Source organism: Alosa pseudoharengus, unplaced genomic scaffold (assembly GCF_046254945.1).
Source record: "Alosa pseudoharengus isolate Yale_2024_CS ecotype anadromous, Long Island Sound unplaced genomic scaffold, YU_APseudo_1.1 YU_APseudo_1.1_scf_12, whole genome shotgun sequence".
NCBI classification, from domain to species: Eukaryota; Metazoa; Chordata; class Actinopteri; order Clupeiformes; family Clupeidae; genus Alosa; species Alosa pseudoharengus.
This window is the reverse complement of record NW_027468587.1, coordinates 11,323,245-11,345,188: the sequence shown is the minus strand read 5'-3', so window position 1 is coordinate 11,345,188 and position 21,944 is coordinate 11,323,245. Positions and strand designations below refer to the sequence as shown.

Below are 21,944 nucleotides of genomic sequence, written 5' to 3'. Positions count from 1 at the left end.
AAAACATCTCATTTTGACTGTTTTGTAAATGTCATCTCATCCTCAAAGCTGATTGATATCTGGTGTTAAGATTGTCAGCCTTCATGACCTTTCAGAGCCCACAAGGCTCTTTTAGTAACACTGAACCATTGATATAAAAACACGCACACAAACCAAGATAAATAACTTCCGTTTTTTTTCGTTTCCATTTTTGGAAAAGAACACCACAAATATGTCATTGAACCATCTGCTTTAATCTTCATGAATATAAATATGCAGAGATATAATTTCTGTACACAGAAATATACACACACAAACAAAACAAACATTTAGAATGTAATTCATGTATAAAATATGAGTATACATTATGTCCAGTCCCCTGTTTGGCTGTGTAAAAACTATACATTATAAAACAAATGAGACCTAATAAAACTTACCCTTTAAACAAGAAGTACAGCAATGTTTGTTTTAATCTAATGACTGAACAGAACTTACATGTCTTACATCTGAGTGCCTAAAATCATGAAGTATTGATACCAAGGCTAAAAAGAAGCAAATGGTGGTCTAGGAGTCTGAGAGATATACACTCAACTCATTATTGAAATGACTTCAGTGCTGTGTTCCTAAAAACAGGCTAGAGGCTTTGACTCACAGACACATGAGGAGAAGCAAGGCAAAGCGGAGAGGGAGAGAGGTGTACGTGTGCAGGAGGTTTGAGTCAAAACCACCCTGCATTAAGTACAGCCTCGTTAACGCAAACGCACCCAGCATGCACAAGAAACTAGTACACTACAACACGTCTTTTTTTTGTTGTTGCCACACAGGAAATAGAAGAGCTCATTATTAAAACTGAAGCACTCACTTGGTCACAAGAAACCAACGAATCAAACCGCAACACAGGCAAAGGAAAGCAAAGACGCGATATGCAATATGCGACATGTCAGTCAGAAAGCCAGTCTAAGCATCACAAAGACTCAGGGGAATAATCAGGTGAAAGAAGGACAGCTTTGGTTTAAGTGGAAATCAATCATGTGTGTGAAGGACCTGTATACCACACGCCTTGTATAATGACACCAGTCTCTAGAACCTGCCTTGAGAAGGAAAACAAATATTTAGAAGTCATTCAACTGAGAAATACATGACTAGAATCGCGGGTACATACATACTAAACAAGGCCATTTGTAATGTGGGTCTTCTGGAAATGCCTCACATGGAGGGCTTCCTTAGCTGCTGACTCTGGAGAAGATCTGGGCCTGATCTGGAGGAACCAGATATAGTCATGAGAAGAGCTTCAGGCATGAGCTATATAGTCATGAGAAGAGCTTCAGGCATGAGCTATATAAAGTATTGTAGATAGATAGATAGATAGATAGATAGATAGATACTTTATTGATCCCCAGGGGAAATTCAAGGCCTATTGTAGGCCTAAATGTAGTGGTGTTTAGCACCACTGATGCTTTTTTAATCTAAAGCAACACTGACTCACAGCGGCGGATTTGGAAATTAAACCCAGGCCAGCCGCTGGTATCTAGTGGTTTGTTTCCCATAGGCTATTTTCAATCATGGAACTGTATGACCAATCAGTGTTTTGTACTGTTAACATTGTTATCTCATAGTTCATTATTTCATCATCAAATCGAACCTTCAGTTGTTGACATTCTAATCACATATTTAAAGTTCAAAAGGTTTCTGCAATTGAACCTGGGTCAACTGGTTATCAGTTGCTGATCCTGCCGTTACACCACCATGCCAGCATATTTGTGATCATACTTCTAAAAGGGTTGAGCAGCCGCCCAGATCCACGCCAGATCAGGGCCACATGTGGCCCAGAGCTTGTATAGAGTCAGTGCTCATCTTGCTGCCCTGTCCCGAGCTGTATCTTCTGTCCAAGCAGACAGACAAACAGATCCGATCCTCCCAGGACACTGCAGCCCAAAGGAGACTGGTTAAGGGGGTGTGCCCGCAGGAGCTCCGAAAAGCATGGTGGATGACTTAACGACACAAATGAACATTGACAATTAAAGATAACACACTTAACTTTGTCATTTTGCTTTTATAGTGTTTTCCTGTGACTGCATCTGCACAACAATGTCTTTAAAGAGTCTGTTTAAAGTTTTTACCGTCTCGTTCGTGATCTCAAAATATGAATCTTCTGAAAGTAGTAACGTCCCATTTCGTTCGCCATAGAAAATGTAATCTCTTTAAAAAGCAAAAACAAACACAAAAACACAAGGGCTCACATACAGCCCTGGGGCCGGTGGTCCCTTGCTCTGGGTCCTGTAGAAAGCAGGGAACTACAAGCTGCAGCCAGCCGGGGTCTGGACAGAACGGTGATGCGGCTCGGTGAAGCCCTGGGCTGCAGCACAGTGTCCCATCTAATGCAGTGTGTGTGTGTGTGTGTGAGTGTGTGTGTGTGTGTAGCTCTGTTATAGCAGCAACATGCAGCAGAATTACCACAGATAGAAACATCTAGTGCAGCAATGCGTTTACTCAGAACATCACACTGTGTGTGTGTGTGTGTGTGTGTATGTATGTGTGTGTATGAGTACATATGTGTGAGTAAAAGAGGAAAAATAGTTCTGTATGTCTCTGTGCATGTGTAGGAGAGTGTGTGTGTGTGTGTGTGTGTGTGTGTGTGTGTGTGTGTGTGTGTTTACATATGTTGACATAAGCGTGTATGTTAGAGAAAGTCATCATCCTGTGCTATTGGTCATGCAGGAAAGAGGTGGAACAGTACAGAGAGAGAATAGATACTGTTGATGTGGATGGATCTCACGCAGCAGGGCAGTCTGGGCCAGGTGCGGCCTGGACGTGGCTCAGATCTGGCTGTATGGCTGATACCAATATGGCTGATACCTCCACATCCACTTCCTCTTCCACAGCAGAACGGAGAACAAGCAGGAAGCTAAGAACACCTGTCAACCTAGATGGCCATGAGTGTCTGACGCAATGTCTAGTGTTGTATATATGCATTTCATTGCTGGATTTGGGGCTGCTATATATACTGTGGTGGAGTTTGGATAGGGGTGGATACCGGTGGGTATTAGAATCAGAGTGTTGGATGTTGGATATGGAGTGTTAAATGGAGTTGCGTACTGCATGCTATGTTGTTAGAGTTCACACATTGTTCTTCTGATATACTGCTACTGTATGCGTGGACCATTAGATTGTACGTTGTGAGCTGAGTCCAAGGTGTTGGGGCTGAGCTGTGGGTAGTGTGTGTAAGGTACTGGATGCTGAATATTGCATGTTTGTTGGGCGTTGCATGTTAAGCGTTGGATGTTGAGAGGTAGGTGTTGAATGCAATGTACCAGGGGTGTGCGTTCTGTTGAGAACCGGGTGATCGGCGATGGACGGCCGGGTTCTAGATACTGGGATGCAGGAGGAACCTAGACGTCAGCTGCCACTGGAACTGACCTGGTTCTGACCCGGTCCAGACCGCGCCCGTCCGGGAACCGGAACCAGATCCTGTCCTGGGTCAGCTGGTCCTTATGGGGATACTGGCTGTGGGTTGGGCTCTGGGGGTGTGATGGGGGGCTCCAACACTGCTGCATGCTGTTGGGGACCGGCAGTAGCTCACTCCAGCGACTCCAGCCATATGCACCTCCTCTTCCTCATTCTCCTCCTCCTCCTCCTCCATGAGTATGGCCATGGGGTCCTGATGGGCAGAGAGACGCTGGAGAGGCCACTGCTGCTGTCAGTCTGGGAGAAGACGGAGGAGATGGGAGTACGGGGGGGGGGGGGGGGGGGGGGGTCAAAGAGAAAGGGTCAGGGTCAGATGACATGGTCTGATGACATGGTCAGACTGATCAAACCTACAACTCTACTGCAGAAGACAGAGCAAAACAAACTAGCCACGCGTGAGGGGAGAGGAGTGTTGAGATCCCGTGTTTGTGTTTAGTTTGTGTGTGTGTGTGTGTGTGTGTGTGTGTGTCTGTCGGGTATGGCTGTGAGTTCGTTATGCAGAATGCTGTGAAGGCCTCGCCTGCAGCCTGGGGCTTGAGTAGGCCTCGGGGGCCAGCATGTAGAGTCAGGTTACCTGGGGGGCGTTTGCCCAGGGCCGGGGAGCGGGGCTGATGGGGGTGTTGGGGATGCTGGGGGGGTCGGGATCGCGTGGCGCCCCCTCCACCACTGCTGCTACTGCTGCTGGTGGCTCCAGGGCTGGCCCCACCCAGATGGCTCCTCTGGTACTCAATGGGAGAGGTCAACGCTGGGGTGGGGGTGGGAGGAAGAGGAAGAGAGGGGAGAGAGAGAGAGAGAGAGAGAAAGAGAGAAAGAGAGAGAGAGAAAGTTATAGCAGAGTAAAGGTATTGAATAGACGCTTTAGTCCAAAGCAACTTAACAAAGTCACAGGGAGGTTGAAATAATAGAGAATGACAGAAACAGGAGGAAAGAGACATAGAATAAAAAGCATCATCATGTCTTACATCATGTTAAACATCATGGCTGTAGTATTGCAAGCCTGCTGCCTGCTGTGCACCTGAAACCCATTACAATGAGTATTTACTGTAATACTGTAGCCTAACAACATCCACTGTAACAGTAACACAAACACACACACACACTCAGACACACACACACACACAGAGAGAGAGAGACACACATACACACACACACACACACACACACACACACACAGAGAGACACACACACACACACACACACACACACACACACACACACACACACACACACACACACACACACACACACACACACACACACACACTTTACCATTGAGGAAGTTGCGCTGGTTCTCCAGGATCAGGTTGATCTGATGGCGCCAGGCTCGTCCAACAGCAGGACTCAGCGCCTGGAGAGTGAAGCGCTCCACACTGCCCCCTGGTGTCTGGGAGGACAGCACCAGTCTGCCGGGGTCAGAGTTCACGGCCTCCTCCAGACGCAGCCCGCTCACCTGAATTAGGAACACAGATGTCGTGACCTCTTATCACCTATGGCTGTTACATATAACACAATATCATCTGCATCATCGTTGGAAAGCAATTCTACAACTTCCCCATGAGTTCCTTTTCTCGTCTTCACATTCACATTCATCAGCCTAATTCACCCTTCGCTAAGTCCCGCCCTCCTTAGTTACTGTTGCTATGCCTGACAAGCTTTAGCACCCTGAACGTCTATTACATGTACATAGGGGGAGAACCGGGACTTTTCAATGACATGTAATTTACAAAGACATCGTACCACACTGAAAGCTAATATTTTGTCACTAGCAACCTACATCTGTCCTCTGTCAAATACAGTTGGAATTTCATCTATGAACAAAACCGTTCATGAGTTATTTAAGCAGAAGTCGAATGTGCGTTTTGTTTCATTCGACTCTCCTGGTTTGGCCAGAATGAATGGAACAGGCATGGGGGACAAAAGAAACATACCATTTATGGTTATGGTTATGGTTATGGTTATGGATTTAGCAGACGCCTTTGTCCAAAGCGACATATAAATACAAAACAACATAATAATATTTAAAAATGAACAGGGAACAGATTAAAATCTAGGTCAAATATAGTAAGGAGAATAGTTGTAGTTAGGGATGTAACGATTACCGGTATAATGGTAAACCGCGATAAAAATGTTGACGATAATAATTACCGTTTTCATTTCAAATATCATGATTATCACTGTTGATTACCGCAGTGTGGAAACCGTGTGTTTAATCCTTCCCAGCTTCATCCGAGCCTGCTTTTGACATACAGTAGGCCTGGTACAATGGAACAAAACTGGTACCCTACTGATTCTGTTGTCTAATTGATGGTTTTAACTACGATTTGGATTAGGCTACACCTGATTTTAAAAGGCAGAACTTTTTCACCGCAAAATGTGCACTGTATCATGTAGCCACTCTGCGTCTTTTTATGTTCGTGTCCACATTAAATCCATTCCACTCACGTTATCAGGAGAATACAGTAGCCTAAAGTTTTATTTTGAACGCTTACTTTGGTCTCACTCATTGCATCCAAATAACAGAAATAGCAAACTCCAAGTTATGGTAGGGTAAGTTAAGCTATAAGCACATAGCCAATTAAACATGATAAATAAAGTGAACGGGATACTTTTTGAAACTATTTTAGCTTGTGTAGGCCTATCAGTGGTTTCTGAACATATTGAACACACTTTTAGAAATACCGTGATAATACCGAAAACCGTGATAATTTTGGTCACTATAACCGTGAGGTTAAATTTTCACACCGTTACATCCCTAGTTGTAGTACACAATAATATCAATTCAATCAATAGCCTAATAAAAAAAGCAATGTAAAAAAGGGGAAAGGCAATAATAAAACAATAATGTCAATTCAATCAATAATATAAAAACAATAACATGCTAAGACTACATTAAGGAGAATATCAATAATAAACAATAATGTCAAATTAATTAACAGCCCAATTAAAATAAAACAACATTATATAAACCATAACACATAAGCGCTTAAACAACTAAGTATATGTTGAATAGGAATGTCTTTAGACCCCTCTTAAACGACCCAAAACTACCACAGGAACGGAGAGCACTGGGCAGTTCATTCCACCAACATGGAACCACTGAAGAAAAGAGTCTGGAATTAGACCCAGTTTTTATGACTGGTCGACACAACATACGCTCACCAGAAGACCGCAGTGGGCGGTTGGGGATGTAAGGCTTGATTATTGAATTAAAATAACTAGGAGCAGATCTAGTTAGTGTCCTATAGGCCAAAGTGAGAGATTTAAATTTAATTCTGGCTACTATAGGGAGCCAATGGAGAGTAACTAGGAGAGGAGTTACATGTGTCCTCTTTGGCTGATTGAAGACCAGGCGTGCTCCAGCATTTTGAATCAGCTGTAATGATCTTGTTACACAAGCGGGTAAGCCAGCTAATAGTGAATTACAATAGTCCAGCTTAGAGATGACCATGGTCTGAACAAGAAGTTGTGTGGAATCTTGTGTCAGATAAGGTCTGATCTTCCTAATGTTGTAAAGCATAAACCGGCATGATTTTGCAATAGAAGCTATATGCTCAGAGAAGTTAAGTCGGTCATCAATTACAACGCCCAAGTTTCGTGCCGATCTAGTTGGGGTCAGTGAAGTTGAGTCAAGCTGGATGTTAATCTGTTGGGGAATAGCTGTTTTAGCTGGAAACACCAAAAACTCTGTTTTTGAGAGATTAAGCTGAAGGTGCCGATCTAAATAACATTTAAGCTATGTACTTCCCACAACTTCAATATTTGACAACATATCATGAATGGTACTTCAAATAGGTGTTATTTTAAATAGATTGCTGATGGGCTATACATCTTGGTGAACGTCTGTTAACAACTTCTTGCCGTTATCGTGAAGCGTGTATCTTGCGGTTATGGAAATATCATGCAATATGCCATTTTTTATAGTTAGAACATATGTGTTCCTAATTATATCATGTTTCTATAGTGTAACATGTTATTTCACTGTGTCTTTACGTCGGTTAGGCCACCACACATCCAAATAAGTGCCCTTCATGACCCACAGGCCTTCAGTCTCCACAGGTTAACATGGCAAAACTCGAAAAGCTTGTCAGACCTCCCGTGCCTAGTGACGGGTTGCTAAGCCACGATTGGCCTGTGGCGGTTTTCGGGTGTGGCTTAGCGAAGGGTGAATTCCTCATTCATCAGACAATTTTATTTCCCTGCAGCAAGGTACAGCATCAGATATCCATTTGCAGTGCTATATGTGCACTCAAGGCATTTAACACATGATCTCTGAATAGCTAGCATCTTGCTCTTCCACTTTCAGTAGAGTTACAGGAAGACAACACTGTAATTCTCAAGTATATTTTTGTTTCTTGAATGTGTGACGAGTCTTGCAGGAATGTAGCTTGGACTTTAATGCTGATGCAGTAGTAATTCCTAACGAAGGTCTTCCCTGCTCTGAAGCTTAAATGTTATTCTCATTTTGTAGGTTGCTTTGGATAAAAGCGTCTGCTAATGAATACATGTCTGCTATTTTGTGTGTTTGCAGATGTTTATTCCATGATGCTGTTTTTGAGGGTGTTGTGTGTACCATGATGCTGTTTTTGAGGGTGTTGTGTGTACCATGATGCTGTTTTTAAGGGTGTGTGTGTGTACCTTGAAGCTGTTTTTGAGGGTGTTGTGTGTACCATGATGCTGTTTTTAAGGGTGTGTGTGTGTACCTTGAAGCTGTTTTTGAGGGTGTGTGTGTACAATGATGCTGTTTTTTAGGGTGTGTGTGTGTGTTTATCTTGATGCTGTTTTTGAGGGTGTGTGTGTACAATGATGCTGTTTTTGAGTGTGTGTGTGTGTGTGTTTATCTTGATGCTGTTTTTGAGTGTGTGTGTGTGTGTGTGTTTATCTTGATGCTGTTTTTGAGGGTGTGTGTGTGTGTTTATCTTGATGCTGTTTTTGAGGGTGTGTGTGTGTGTGTACAATGATGCTGTTTTTGAGGGTGTGTGTGTGTGTGTTTATCTTGATGCTGTTTTTGAGGGTGTGTGTGTGTGTGTTTATCTTGATGCTGTTTTTGAGTGTGTGTGTGTGTGTGTACCTTGATGCTGTTCTTGAAGAGGTAGGCGGGCGTGGAGAAGCCTTTCCTCCGGTCCAGGGGCTCGCTGAAGATGATGATCTGCTCAAAGAGGAAGACGCGGCGCTCCTTCATGCGAGAGAGAGGCCCTGTCTCTGCCTGGCACACCTGGAAGCTGTCCTGCAGCAGCAGCTGGCCTTGAGCTATGATTTTACCCTAGACACACAACACACACACACACACACACACACACACATCACACACACGTATGTACACATATGTACGTATCCGCACACAAACACACACAAACAAACACACACACACACACGCACCACACACACGTATGTACACATATGTACGTATCCACACACACACACACACACACACACACACACACACACACACACACACATTCCACAGACACGTATGCAGATGTACGTACATATCCGCACACAAACATACACACAAACATACACACACACACACACACACACACACACACACACACACACACACACACACACACACACACACACACACAGACACACCTGTGTCAGTGTATCAGTGTACATTTTATGGTTTAACATATATATGGGTGCAAACACAGAGCTGCCTTACTTCAAAGCCCTGCAGGCGTCCTACATTCATCATGTCGTTGCATCGTTTGGGGACGATACACATGACCTCCACTGCTTTCTGCAACACAAACACACAATACACACCTTCAGAGGGTACTCTTACAACCCCAGATGTTGTAGAACAGAACACTAGTTCATCCTTACATAAAAAAATCACATTTCAGCAATCTCACTGAATGATGCAGGAGGCCATCTTCCTTTTTATTCTTCTACTTCTGTTGCCTGTGTGTACTGTGTTCAGTTCTAAGTTCAATGCTCATATTAGCGAGTGAGATTGCTGTGCAGATGTGCAGAGAGAATGCATTACTCAGAGATGTAAATGTGTGTGTGTGTGTGTGTGTGTGTGTGTGTGTGTGTCTAGGTGAGGGTGTGTGTGTGTGTGTGTGTGTGTGTGTGTGTGTGTGTGTGTGTGTGTGTGTGTGTGTGTGTGTGTGTGTGTGTGTATGTGTGTGTGTGTGTGTGTGTGCGTATGTGTGTGTGTGTGTGTGTATGTGTGTGTGTGTGTGTCTGTGTGTCTGTGTGTGTGTGTCTGGTTCAGGGGCCTCACCTCCAGCTCAGTGCAGTCCAGACCAGCCCGCTGGGAGAACTTCAGGAAGTCCTGGATGGGGAGGAGGAGGAGGAGGAAGAGGAGACGGGAGAGGAAGAGGAAGAGGAGAGGGAAATCAGTGAGTGAACATAAACTACACCACCAGCAGGTAAATGGAAGTTCTATGGACGCACGGTTTAATGTTATCAGGCCCTAGGCCAGAGTTCAGGTGTGGGTTGTGTTGCTCAAGACGGGAAAATATTGAATTATAAATGAAATACAGTTATTTCCTGTGTAATAGCTGCATTGTGTACAAACCGCAGGACAAAAAAAGCAAAATAATGCATTTTCTGCACCCATGTATTATGAATCAGAATCAGATCAGTGTTTTAGAAAGAAGAATGAAGAGAAATGCACCCTGTTTATTAACCTTGTATAAACCTTGGTTAATAGTTGGGAAATTATGGGTATGTAATTATATGTAATTATATGTTGGATAATCAATATATAATTGTAATATTTACTGATGATAACTGAAGGCCTAAACATTTTCTTTTCTTTAAGCCCTGTGTACGCATATGGGAAAAGGCTGAACGGAAGAAAAAAACACTTGTAACTGAGACAGCACTAACAATGTGGATTGAGCAGAGCATTTATCCATGCACTGTGCAGACTCAAAGTTCTCTCTCTCTCTCTCTCTCTCTCCTGTAGGTGAAGCACTCAGCAGCACAGGTGAGATGCTTACTCTGAGGAGAGGTGCAGCTAAACAGCTGGCTCACCTGGGACAGGTAGAAAGGTCACCTTGAGCAGGTAAGAAGCTCACCTTGAGCAGGAGCTGGTACTTCATAATGCGCTGAACAGGCTTGATCAGGAGGTCTGTAACGCGTAGCCTATGACCCAGCACCTGCCGCAAGCTCTGAAAGACATGAAATTTGCACACACACACACACACGCGCGCGCATATATACGCGGGCAGAAACACACACACACACACACATACACACAACACACACACAGTACAATATATAGTATGAGCATAGACTACACACATAGTACAATATATAGTATGAGCATAGACTACATAAAATGTTGACACAGCATGCCATATGAACTAAATAAATCAGTAGTGAACTATGCCTTACCTCAAAGTAGGTGTCTATGTATTCGGACACAATATGCTCTGATTTGGGCTTGTTCTGGCAGTAAACCACGTACATCTGAAGCCGCCTCTCCTGCATGGATCAAAGACTATGTCAGGCCAGTCGCCAATGCATACAGTACATGGTGATTGCTTCAGAAGTGCCATGTGAGAGCACTATGCCCAAAATGATCAGGTGCAATCTGGTGAAGATTGAAGCAGTTGTCACCACTTCTATTTGCTATAATTGCCACATAAACAGATATATCTATATACAGTATATGCCTCATCACTTATCACTAATGCTCTTTGGAAAGTGGTCTGTGTAAACAGTGACCGCGACCTTGGTTTTGAGATGGTAGAGCCACTGCTTTCTATCCTCTCCTGTCAGTGATGTAAATATGATGGCTGGTGTGGTGTAATACCACTGAGCCACTCTCTCTCTATCTCTCTCTCTTTCTCTCTCTCTCTCTCTCTCTCTTTCTCTCTCTCTCTCTCACACACACACACACACACACACACACACACCCAGTTCTGAGAGGTTTGATGTCGTAATGTCTGGGCGCCTTTCCAGGTGCCGTACCTGTTTGATGAAAAGGGTTGCCAGTCTGTCAGGATTCTCAAGGCACCTCTCCAGCTCAGCCAGGAAGTAGCTGGGAGACAGACACCACATGAGCAGCAGACAGATGCAGCAAAAATATAATGATGCAGTCAGGGCAGCACTTTAAAACTTGAGCTGATGCCACAACATTAAGTCTGCTCTCCCCTCTAAGCTAATATAAAAATAACAGTGAGTTCTTGTGGCAACAGACTCTGGAAGAAGAAGTCCACACTAAATCTGCCCCCAGGCTCTGAAATTATAGACAGTAGGATAGATAGTTGATTTCTCTTCACATGAATACAATTGTATTTGGAGTAAAGTGGTTGCACGTCAATAAGAACAGTTTTGGCTATTGTCCTGTCCATGGTCATGACACTACTGTTAGGGAAGAGCCCATTCAATAGTGTCCAGTGCTGTTGCGGACTCTTACTCTTTGTGCCAGTCGAAGATCTGGTGGATGTTCCCAAAGATGATTTTGTCCTTGCCTTTCATGTCGTCAGATACTCCATCCTCATTCATCTTCCTCATGTAGCCCTGGAGACAGGGTTACCATGGAGACAGTTAGCGATGGCACAGTTAACACCAGTCCCAGGCCAAGGACAGTAATGCCGGCCCTCTCCACCACTTGACTTTGTTAATGGAAACGCCTCTGTCAGTTTTTAGTCCACACTTTAAAAAAAATGGTCACAGTGGCCTCAAACCACATGCCAAGTGATAAACTGCTACCACATAGAAATAGCACAGCTATGTTAAGCACAAAAGTACATTTCACAACAGCGTTTGGCGCAGTCGAAAACATCACAGGAGATTTTAGGGCAGTGAGTTTACTGTAACATGAGCTGGTGTTGACAGGAAAAGATCAACACCAACCATACTGCGATAGTGTAGTATTCTCCACTCTGCTAGATCAACACCAACCATACTGCGATAGTGTAGTATTCTCCACTCTGTGCTAGATCAACACCAACCATACTGCGATAGTGTAGTATTCTCCACTCTGCTAGATCAACACCAACCATACTGCGATAGTGTAGTATTCTCCACTCTGTGCTAGATCAACACCAACCATACTGCGATAGTGTAGTATTCTCCACTCTGCTAGATCAACACCAACCATACTGCGATAGTGTAGTATTCTCCACTCTGTGCTAGATCAACACCAACCATACTGCGATAGTGTAGTATTCTCCACTCTGCTAGATCAACACCAACCATACTGCGATAGTGTAGTATTCTGTAGTATTGGTGTAGGAGGGGATAGACGTGAGACTGTGAGGTAGTGGTGGTGTGTGTTGCGTTGCGTTGCGTTGCGTTGCATTTGTGTTGCGTTGCGTTTGTGTTGCGTTGCGTTTGTGTTGCGTTGCATTTGTGTTGCGTTGCGTTGCGTTTGTGTTGCGTTGCGTTTGTGTTGCGTTGCGTACCTCCACCACTGAGCTGAGGTCCCTTACATAGTCTCTCTCCGTCTCCACCAGCTCCAGGAGCACGAAGCTGAGAATGGAGAGAGAGAGAGAGAGAGAGAGAGAGAGAGAGAGAGAGAGATGTTAGAAAGAGAGATTGATGAAGGGAGAAAGAAAAGAAGTCAAAGAGAAAGAAGGAAGGAAGAGAGATTTAAGTGCGATGGGTTAACGCTCAGCGTTCACAGTTAAAGTATGCATGGTGTACCATGTGTGTGCCAAGTGTGTGTGTGTGTGTGTGTGTGTGTCAAGTGTGTATGTGTGTGTGTGTGTGTGTGTCAAGTGTGTATGTGTGTGTGTGTGTGTCAAGTGTGTATGTGTGTGTGTGTGTGTGTGTGTGTGTGTATGTGTGTGTGTGTGTTTGTGAGTGTGTGTGTGTGAGTGTGCGGCTGCGCGCGTGTGAGAATGCATGTGTGCATTGGGCGTTTGTGGGCTAATGAGTGTAATTATGTCAAAGGGAAGTGTTGCTGACACTTCATCACCATCACAGACTGACCTACTATGAGAGAGAGATCGAGAGAGAGAGAGAGAGAGAGAGGTCACAGGTCATCAGCCAGAGGATAGATACAGTAGAGAGAGGGCAAAAGGGGAGAGATCATACTGTCGTCTCTTCAGGAAGGCTGTCTTGCGTTCGTCCGTTGCTGGGATGGGGGGAGAGGAGGAGAGGAGAGAGTGGTTGCCAGGGTAACAGGAAGGGTTATGGCCATCAACTTGCTCATCCAGAGCCTACACACACACACACACACACACACACACACAGAAATAGGGCAGGATAAAATAAGGGTAAAGGGTGTCATGGGTAGCTGCTAACAGTGCAACTGCTAATTATACATATAGAGCACAGAGGAGCCTGTGTGTGTGTGTGTGTGTGTGTGTGTGTGTGTGTGTCTCACCATCCTGCTCTTCACCAGTTCCTGGATGGCGCTGACCAGCTCCTCTGCAGTAGGGGGGTCTGGGTTTGTAAGTCTGGTTGCTGGACGCGGAGGGATCTTTGGGTTCAGATGAGCAAGAGAAAGAGAGAGAGAGAGAGAGAGATGCACTGTCAATTTGCTATAAAAGGGGGACATATGTTGCTATAAAAGGGGGACATATGCATTCATCACAATCTAAACAGATAAAATCTAAACCTACACAATCACCACACCAGACTTCTATGGCATACACTATACAATGACATGCACACACACTTTGATCACAAAGTCTGCATTAAAACGCTGACTGACAGGATGTCCAGTTTTTCCCACATTCATCACAAAGACATGACCTTCTCTAGTCACCTTGTCATGACCTTCTCTAGTCACCTTGCATCTGACCTCCTCATTTCAAATGTTTACATCCACCACATCAACCACAAACACAGTTCCATTATGTCACCTTAGGTAAGCAGCTAACACTGGCCCAGATCTGTCTCTGACCCGGCCCAGACGCGGGCCTGATCTGGCTCTGACCCGGCCCAGACACGGGCCTGATCTGGCTCTGACGTGGCCCGGATTGGTCGGTCTGTTAGCTGTTACCTGGGCCAGATAAAGAGGTGCTGCGCTGTGTTGCTCACCAGTGTGGTTCGGTCACAAGCTCCTCGTCTCCTAGGGTTACATATGGGGGCGTGGCCTCAGGACGCAGCAGCAAATAAGAGAAGGGTGGGCACTGGGCAGGGGTGACTACAAACTAACAACGGACAGGGCAGGGGTCGCGTGGGAAAGGACGTATGAGAGAAGATGTACAGTAGCATCACACATGACAGAGAACAGCATGTGTGTGCGTGTGTGTGTGTGTGTGTGTGTGTGTGTGTGTGTGTGTGTGTGTGTGTGTGCCCGCGCATGTGTGTGTGTGTGTGTGTGTCTGTAATGAGCAGGACACACACAGCTCAAAGGGGTGATCAGTCACTCAAACAAACACACAAACAAACAGATAAGGGATAACAGATAAGGCTTTACTATCTATAATAAAGTGACAGGATGACTTGCACAGCGTTTGAAACTGATTCAAACAGAGACTGAACTGATCTTAGACATGTTCACTTAGGAAGATTAAGACAACAGGTTGTGATCGGTGATGGCGGGACAGAAGGATGAGAAGTGGAGTAAGACAGGAGGAACAGGACCTCAGAGAGGACAGGAGGCGCGAGGAGGAGGAGGTGGAGGAGGAGGAGGAGGAGGAGGGCTAGATGGAGAGGTATGGAAACTGAGACAGCACGGACGCGGAACAGAAATCCACGTAATGCTACATTTACAGGAGGAGCAGGAGGAGTGAGCAGAGAGACACAAGACAAAAGAGATGCATTAGTGATTAAAGCAAAGAAACATTCATTCACCCTGCAAACAGCTGAACCCAGACTGGTGAAAGAGCAGAGCGTGAGAGTGCAGTGGCCATCTGGGGTGTAAACACCAATCACGCCGTACAACATGAATTGTGGCACGTCCACTAAACACCTGTGCCAGTGAGCATTCAGTGTGAGTATGGTAAGGACGAGTGTGTTCATTTTCATGGGGTCAACGCTGGATGAGTTGCTAGTTTGTAAAGGTGTGTGTGGTGTGAGTGCAAAGTGAAACAGAGTAGGTGTGTGCGTGTGTGTGTGTGTGTGTGTGTGTGTGTGTGTATTTGCAGGGCTGTTAGTGATATGTTCTGTGTGTGTGCATATGTGTGCATGTGTGTGTGTGTGTATTACACTGAGCATTACCTTGTCCTCCTGCGAGTCCTCCTGCAGCAGGCAGTGCTGCTGTATAGCCATAGGGGGCGGTAGAGGGGCAGCCTCAGAGCCCTCCTCTCCTTCCTCCTCCCCACAGCTCTGCAGCCCCGAGGAGGACGACTTCGACAGAGTACCACTGCACACGACTTCATCTCGGACTCTCTAAACAGAGACAGGAACAGACAGAACAGAAGGAGAGTGAGAGAGAGAGAGAGAGAGAGAGAGAGAGAGAGAGAGAGAGAGAGAGAGAGAATATGTTATCTGTATGTACAGTAACACTGGCTTTGGCAACACTGTATCCAAACAGTCATGCTAATAAAGCTCCTTTGAATTGAATTGAATTGATAAAGGGAGAACACAGAGCGAAAGAGAGAGGTAGAGAGATGACTACATTAAAACTTATGAATTTTTATAAAACTTTATAAAAGTTTCTCCAAGTTCAAATACTGAGTTAAGTTATTAAGTTATTCCTATAAGGGCTGCTCAGAAGCCCTATACACCCACAGCTAGAATGAAACAGAATGGAGGAAGAGAAACAGTGTTGGAGTTTTTTGAAGGCTTTTGAAACAATAGCTGGAATTTTTAACTTTATTTTAAACTTTTAGAACATGGGAACTGACATGCAGGAAAAAGAGAGTGAGAGATAGGGAGAGAGAGAGAACAAGAGAGAGAGAGAGAGAGAGAGAGAGAGAGAGAGAGAGAGAGAGAGAGAGAGAGTGTGTGTGTGTGTGTGTGTGTGTGTTGGGGGGGGGGGGGGGGGGCTGGTGTGTGCATTGAAAGAGACAAAGACAGATGGGTGTGAGAGAGGGTGTGTGCAAGAGTGAGACAGAGAGTTAGTGTGTGTGTGCAAGAGAGAAAGAGAGAGACAGAGAGAAAGCAAGTGGTGTGTGTGCTGAATGTGTGTGTGAGAGAGAGAGAGAGAGAGTGAGAGTGCTACTGGACACACACACACACACACACACACACACACCTCCTCTGTGCTGTCCTCCTGTGGTGTGGTGATGGTGACATGCTCGGCATCTCGTGGCGAACGCGCTCCATCCCGTCCGCGTCTTTGCTTGTTCTTGCGCTCATGGGCGTCGGCCCGGCCGCTGCTTAGCCTCCGCACCGGACTGCTCAGCCACTTCCTTAGCGATGAGCCTGAACGACGGTTGCCTGGGGAACCACCCGAAACTCCGCCGTCTGGACTGGAGACGGACAGAGAGTCTAGAGAATGAGGACGAGAGAGAGAGAGAGAGAACATGAGAGATGGGACAGTTTGGACTCTCAAAAGGGATAAGTTGTGTGTGGGAGAGAGAAGGGACAGTTTGGACTCTCAAAAGGGATAAGTTGTGTGTGGGAGAGAGAAGGGACAATTTGGGCTCTCAAAAGGGATAAGTTGTGTGTGGGAGTGAGAGAAGGGACAGTTTGGGCTCTCAAAAGGGATAAGTTGTGTGTGGGAGTGAGAGAAGGGACAGTTTGGGCTCTCAAAAGGGATAAGTTGTGTGTGGGAGTGAGAGAAGGGACAGTTTGGGCTCTCAAAAGGGATAAGTTGTGTGTGGGAGTGAGAGAAGGGACAGTTTGGACTCTCAAAAGGGATAAGTTGTGTGTGGGAGTGAGAGAAGGGACAGTTTGGGCTCTCAAAAGGGATAAGTTGTGTGTGGGAGTGAGAGAAGGGACAGTTTGGACTCTCAAAAGGGATAAGTTGTGTGTGGGAGTGAGAGAAGGGACAGTTTGGACTCTCAAAAGGGATACGTTGTGTGTGGGAGTGAGAAGGGACAGTTTGGGCTCTCAAAAGTGAGAAGTTCTGTGTGTGGGAATATGAGTTCTAGAGCTAACATCTCATCCCTGTCTCGTTTTTGTGCTGCCAATACCACACACATGCAGACACACACAAACAACACACGTAAACAAAGAAACATAAAAATAATTGGAATCACCGTTGGTTCTCTTTCCTCTACAGAATGGAGAAACCTCACAGACCTCACCTTTACTGACCTGACCTCGGCTTGGTATAGATCATGCCCTGTACTTACACAATCTCTTCTTTCTCTCTACTGTCTATGATTCCACATGGTGGTCCATTTTTATCTACCATCTGGCCCTGCTCCAGGTCTCTTATAGCCTTGCTGGTGCTCTACAGACATTATGTAAAGATCTTGCATAAGTTGCTGCCTGCGCGGTGACTGCTGGACTCCATAAAGCATAAGACCCACACATTCTCTAGTAGTCCCCAGAGAGAGAAGGAGAGAGAGAGATAGAGAGAGAGAGAGAGAGACAGAGAGAGAGAGAAAGAGAGAGAGAGAGAGAGAGAGAGACATACGGTAGAGGGCTACAGGTGGGGGGCTGTTACTGGGTACATAAAGCACAGTAAACAAAAAACAACTACTGTATGTTGACAGAATTGTATTTATAGGTCTTACATACACCATTTCTACATCTAGACATTAATGAATACCAACATTTGACACATTTCACATACAGTACATCAACATTACATGTAAATGCATTACAGTGCAAGTACAGTGTCATTAATGACTTATGTAATAATGTAATTAACACAAAAAGAACATCCCCATAAAATGAAGTGTTGTCTTTGATAGTTTACAATAATGAAGTTACTATTTGTCCAGGGTAAAAAAAGAGAGAGGGATTAAGATCAAGAGATTTAGCTGCGTAGCCTATGTCAAGTCCTGCCAGTTAGCCTGACCAATGCCACTGAGTGCCAGATGTCCCCACAACAGAGGCAGATTGGTAAACAGCTACACTCATGCTTCAATGACAACACAACAGCTTGCATGTTAGCACCAAAGACTCTAGAGCGTAAGTGGTTAGCACTTAGCAACGCTTAGCAGCAGGCAATCTATGGACATAGCATCACCACCACCAGAGCGCAATAGGCATTAGCCATTAGCAGAGGAGGCTAGCATGCAGTACGCACCCAAGTCCAGGAGCCAGTAGCGGAAGTCCTGTGAGGGTCCATGAGTTGACCTCATGAGGAGACAGAGCTGGTGGCTGTCCGCAAAGCCATGCCAAAGAGCGCTGATGTCAGAGGTGCCACCACCGAGTGGGCATTTATAAACGACAGCAGCACAATGGCAGCCGACCGCAGAGAACAATGGAGAGTTGGAACATAGAGTGTGAAAGAGTGTGAGTGGGAGAGAGGGAGAGATAGAGAGACAGTCTGCAGGGATGGGCTAGAACTTGGCAGTACAACTAAAGAGGGAGGCCATTCTAATACTCCTACTCAGTTGGACAGACTCTCTCTCTTGTTCTCTCTCTCTCTGTCTCTCAGACTCTTTCTCTCTATCCTTCTCAGTCAGTCAGTCTTGATCGCTCTGCCTGTCTGCCAGTCTCTATACACCTCTCTATACCTCTGTTTTTCTGTCAGAATCTCTTTGACACCTGATGTAGGCCACAGAGAACTCTCTCAGTTCTCTAAAGTGTTAGGCCCTCAGAGTTGTCAAGAGTTCCTGTTCCTGTCTCAGTTGGGTTCATAGTCAGACAACAGAAGAGATGAACAGAAGATGACAGATGTTGTTATCATTCTCAGCCTTCATGTGTTACAGGTTTAGATCCTTACAGTCACATCCACCAGCTACAGACAGCAGATGAGAGACACTTTCAGACCAAACAGGACTCCACACTAAGGATTCTGCACTGCTAGCACAACATGCTAATAACCATTGTCATGCATTCTAATGCTGGCAACACACATAATGAGTAATTACAGAATGCATATGTTACTCTACTCTTGGTTAAATGGACACATACTCTGTAGCCTACTGCCATTAAGTCTATCCAGTGCCACAGGCCACATATTATGCTGTTGGTGTTAAATATGTGAGCTGGCACAGATCTGTGCTTTACTGCCATCTGTAAGGCCTCTCACATTCACTGTAACTACACAGATCTCACCCAGTCATTTATTTGCCACTTGCTCCAGCACAAACAGCTGGCTGGCTTACTAATGTCCCTCGCAGGCTGCCGTACTTTAACCAGACAACAAAAGCGATGTGAACATACATAGCAGACCTCAAACACAAGCACTGTGCAGGATGCTAACACTTTTTAGCAGGAGCCCAGTGCCGTAGCAACAGCAGCAACAGTAGCAACAGCTGACTGAACTGACTTTGTCACTGCAGCAGAGGGACAACAGCTCTGCTAGACTGCAGAGATAGCTGCTTACACACCTGTCAGTCATGTCAGACAACGGGAACTTCAAGTGTTAGCAGCCACATTCCCTGGACTGCCTGTTTATCTTTACATGCAGTTATTACATCAAGTGCTTCAACCATAAACAATGTTCCACTGCCAAGGCATTGAAACACTGTATAGTAGCAGCAGTAACGATTAACTGATTGAGGTGATGTGACAATTGACATCTCAATTGACAGCTCACTGATGCAATAACTGACCTTGCTAGCTTGTTTGCTTGCTTAACTGACCTTACCTTAATAACTGACCTTGCTAGCTTGTCTGCTTGCTTGTGTGTGTGAGTGTGTGTGTGTGTGTGTGTGTGTGTGAGTGTGTGTATGTGTGTGTGTGTGTGTGAGTGTGTGTGCGTGTGTGTGTGTGTGTGAGAGTGTGTGTGAGTGTGTGTATGTGTGTGTGTGTGTGTGTGTGTGTGTGAGTGTGTGTGTGAGTGTGTGTGTGAGTGTGTTTTTGTGTGTGTGTGAGTGTGTGTGCGTGCGTGCGTGCGTGTGTGCATGTGTGTGTGTGTGTGTGCGTGCGTACGTGTGTGTGTGCGTGCGTGCGTGCGTGTGTGTGTGTGTGTTCTTGTGCATGACCCTTACCTCTGCTGCTGTGCAGGTCCTCTGGGGTGGCGGTGCACTGGGTGAGGGGCAGGTAGAGGGAGCAGCGCGGCACCAGGCCCTCCAGCGTGCCCCCTCCCTCTGAGCAGCGCACGCGGCACCAGTCGGGCCGCTCGGGCATCCCGCCCATCAGCTGCAGACGCTGGCCACGCCGCACGGTCAGCTCCCCCCCGCTGCTCGCAGAGAAGTCTCGCACCACCAGCGCCAACTCACAGCCCCCCGACACCTGCAGGACACACGATATATGCACACACACGGGTAAACACATGAACACACACACATATGAACACACATACATGGTGTGGCGCACAACGGTTTAGTTATACTGTATGTTGAAGAGCACAAATAAACTAAAGAAAAAAAGCCTGTAGATTCAACTGTGACAGGTGTTTCTTGGAGTCCCCTAGATATTCCTGGCACACACACACACACACACACACACACACACATACACACACACACACAAATACATACAACCCCCCCCCCCCCACACACACACACACACACATAGGTTTGGTGAGCACAAATCTGATCCAGAAGACACCAAAGCACAGACCTGCCCAGAAGAGAACAGGCCAGACCCACTGGCAATGTGGACAACAGTGACCGGCAGAAAGACATACCCATTGGTAGTGTGGCAGAGCCAGAATGTTCACCAGTTGAGCCACAGAGCCTTTCTGTTCCATGTCAGCAGACGCCTTTCATAAAAACCCCAACGACAGCACTAAATCTGGCTCCTTACGCCCAGGTCCATCTCAGAGAGGACACAGTCAACCACAGCAGACCTGCACTGAAAGCCCAGTCCTCTGCTGCAGACCTGCACTGAAAGCCCAGTCCTCTGCTGCAGACCTGCACTGAAAGCCCAGTCCTCTGCTGCAGACCTGCACTGAAAGCCCAGTCCTCTGCTGCAGACCTGCACTGAAAGCCCAGTCCTCTGCTGCAGACCTGCACTGAAAGCCCAGTCCTCTGCTGCAGACCTGCACTGAAACTCCAGTCCTCCCTCCAGCTAGGCAGCCCAGAGAAGACACGCACCCTGGGGACGACCCAGCGGTGGGGGAGCCCAAGGAAAGCTACAGCAGGAGACGACCAGAGGCACGAGAACAGCTAGCGGAGAGAGGAGACATGAGGAGAGGAGAGAAGAGGAGACACTAGTGGAGAGGAGAGGAGAGGAGAGGATAGGAGACACTAGTGGAGAAAAGAGGAGAGGAGAGGAGAGACTAAGAGAGGAGAAGAGCGAAGAGGATAGGAGACACTAGTGGAGAAAAGAGGAGAGGAGAGGAGAGGAGAGACTAAGAGAAGAGAGGATAAACGATGAGAGGAGGACCAGAGAGTAGAGCAGCAGGAGAGAAGCCTGACACCTCATCCATTGCCACGACAACAGTCTGTCATTGATTCTCAGAGCAGTGAGGATGAGACACATCAGAATAGAGAGGGTTGGGGGGGGGTGACAGGAAGAGGAGAAGGAGAGATGAAGAGAGGAGAGGAGAAGAGGAGAGGAGAAGAGATAAGTAGATGATAGGACAGGAGAAAAGAGAAAAAGAGAGGAGGAGAAAAGTGTAGGGGAGGAAAAGAGAGAAGAGGAAATAAGATGACATGAGAAGAGAGGAATGGAAGGCAGGA

General features: G+C 46.0%; 1 protein-coding gene across 1 annotated transcript in view; it reads right to left on the bottom strand.

Moving 5' to 3' along the window:
• Positions 1-212: 212 nt before the first annotated feature.
• triob (trio Rho guanine nucleotide exchange factor b) overlaps positions 213-21,944 on the bottom strand; it is a 70,159-nt gene continuing 48,427 nt past the window's right edge. The window contains exons 30-45 of the mRNA XM_076280146.1: positions 20,307-20,550; positions 16,502-16,737; positions 15,523-15,693; positions 13,739-13,834; positions 13,447-13,571; positions 12,813-12,879; positions 11,822-11,925; positions 11,374-11,443; positions 10,795-10,884; positions 10,476-10,568; positions 9,674-9,724; positions 9,107-9,184; positions 8,513-8,704; positions 4,714-4,894; positions 4,019-4,189; positions 213-3,681 (exon numbers count right to left, since the gene is read on the bottom strand). Coding sequence (XP_076136261.1) covers positions 3,677-3,681; positions 4,019-4,189; positions 4,714-4,894; positions 8,513-8,704; positions 9,107-9,184; positions 9,674-9,724; positions 10,476-10,568; positions 10,795-10,884; positions 11,374-11,443; positions 11,822-11,925; positions 12,813-12,879; positions 13,447-13,571; positions 13,739-13,834; positions 15,523-15,693; positions 16,502-16,737; positions 20,307-20,550 — 1,974 coding nt within the window. The 3' untranslated portion in view covers positions 213-3,676. The remainder of the gene's footprint in view (positions 3,682-4,018; positions 4,190-4,713; positions 4,895-8,512; positions 8,705-9,106; positions 9,185-9,673; positions 9,725-10,475; positions 10,569-10,794; positions 10,885-11,373; positions 11,444-11,821; positions 11,926-12,812; positions 12,880-13,446; positions 13,572-13,738; positions 13,835-15,522; positions 15,694-16,501; positions 16,738-20,306; positions 20,551-21,944) is intronic.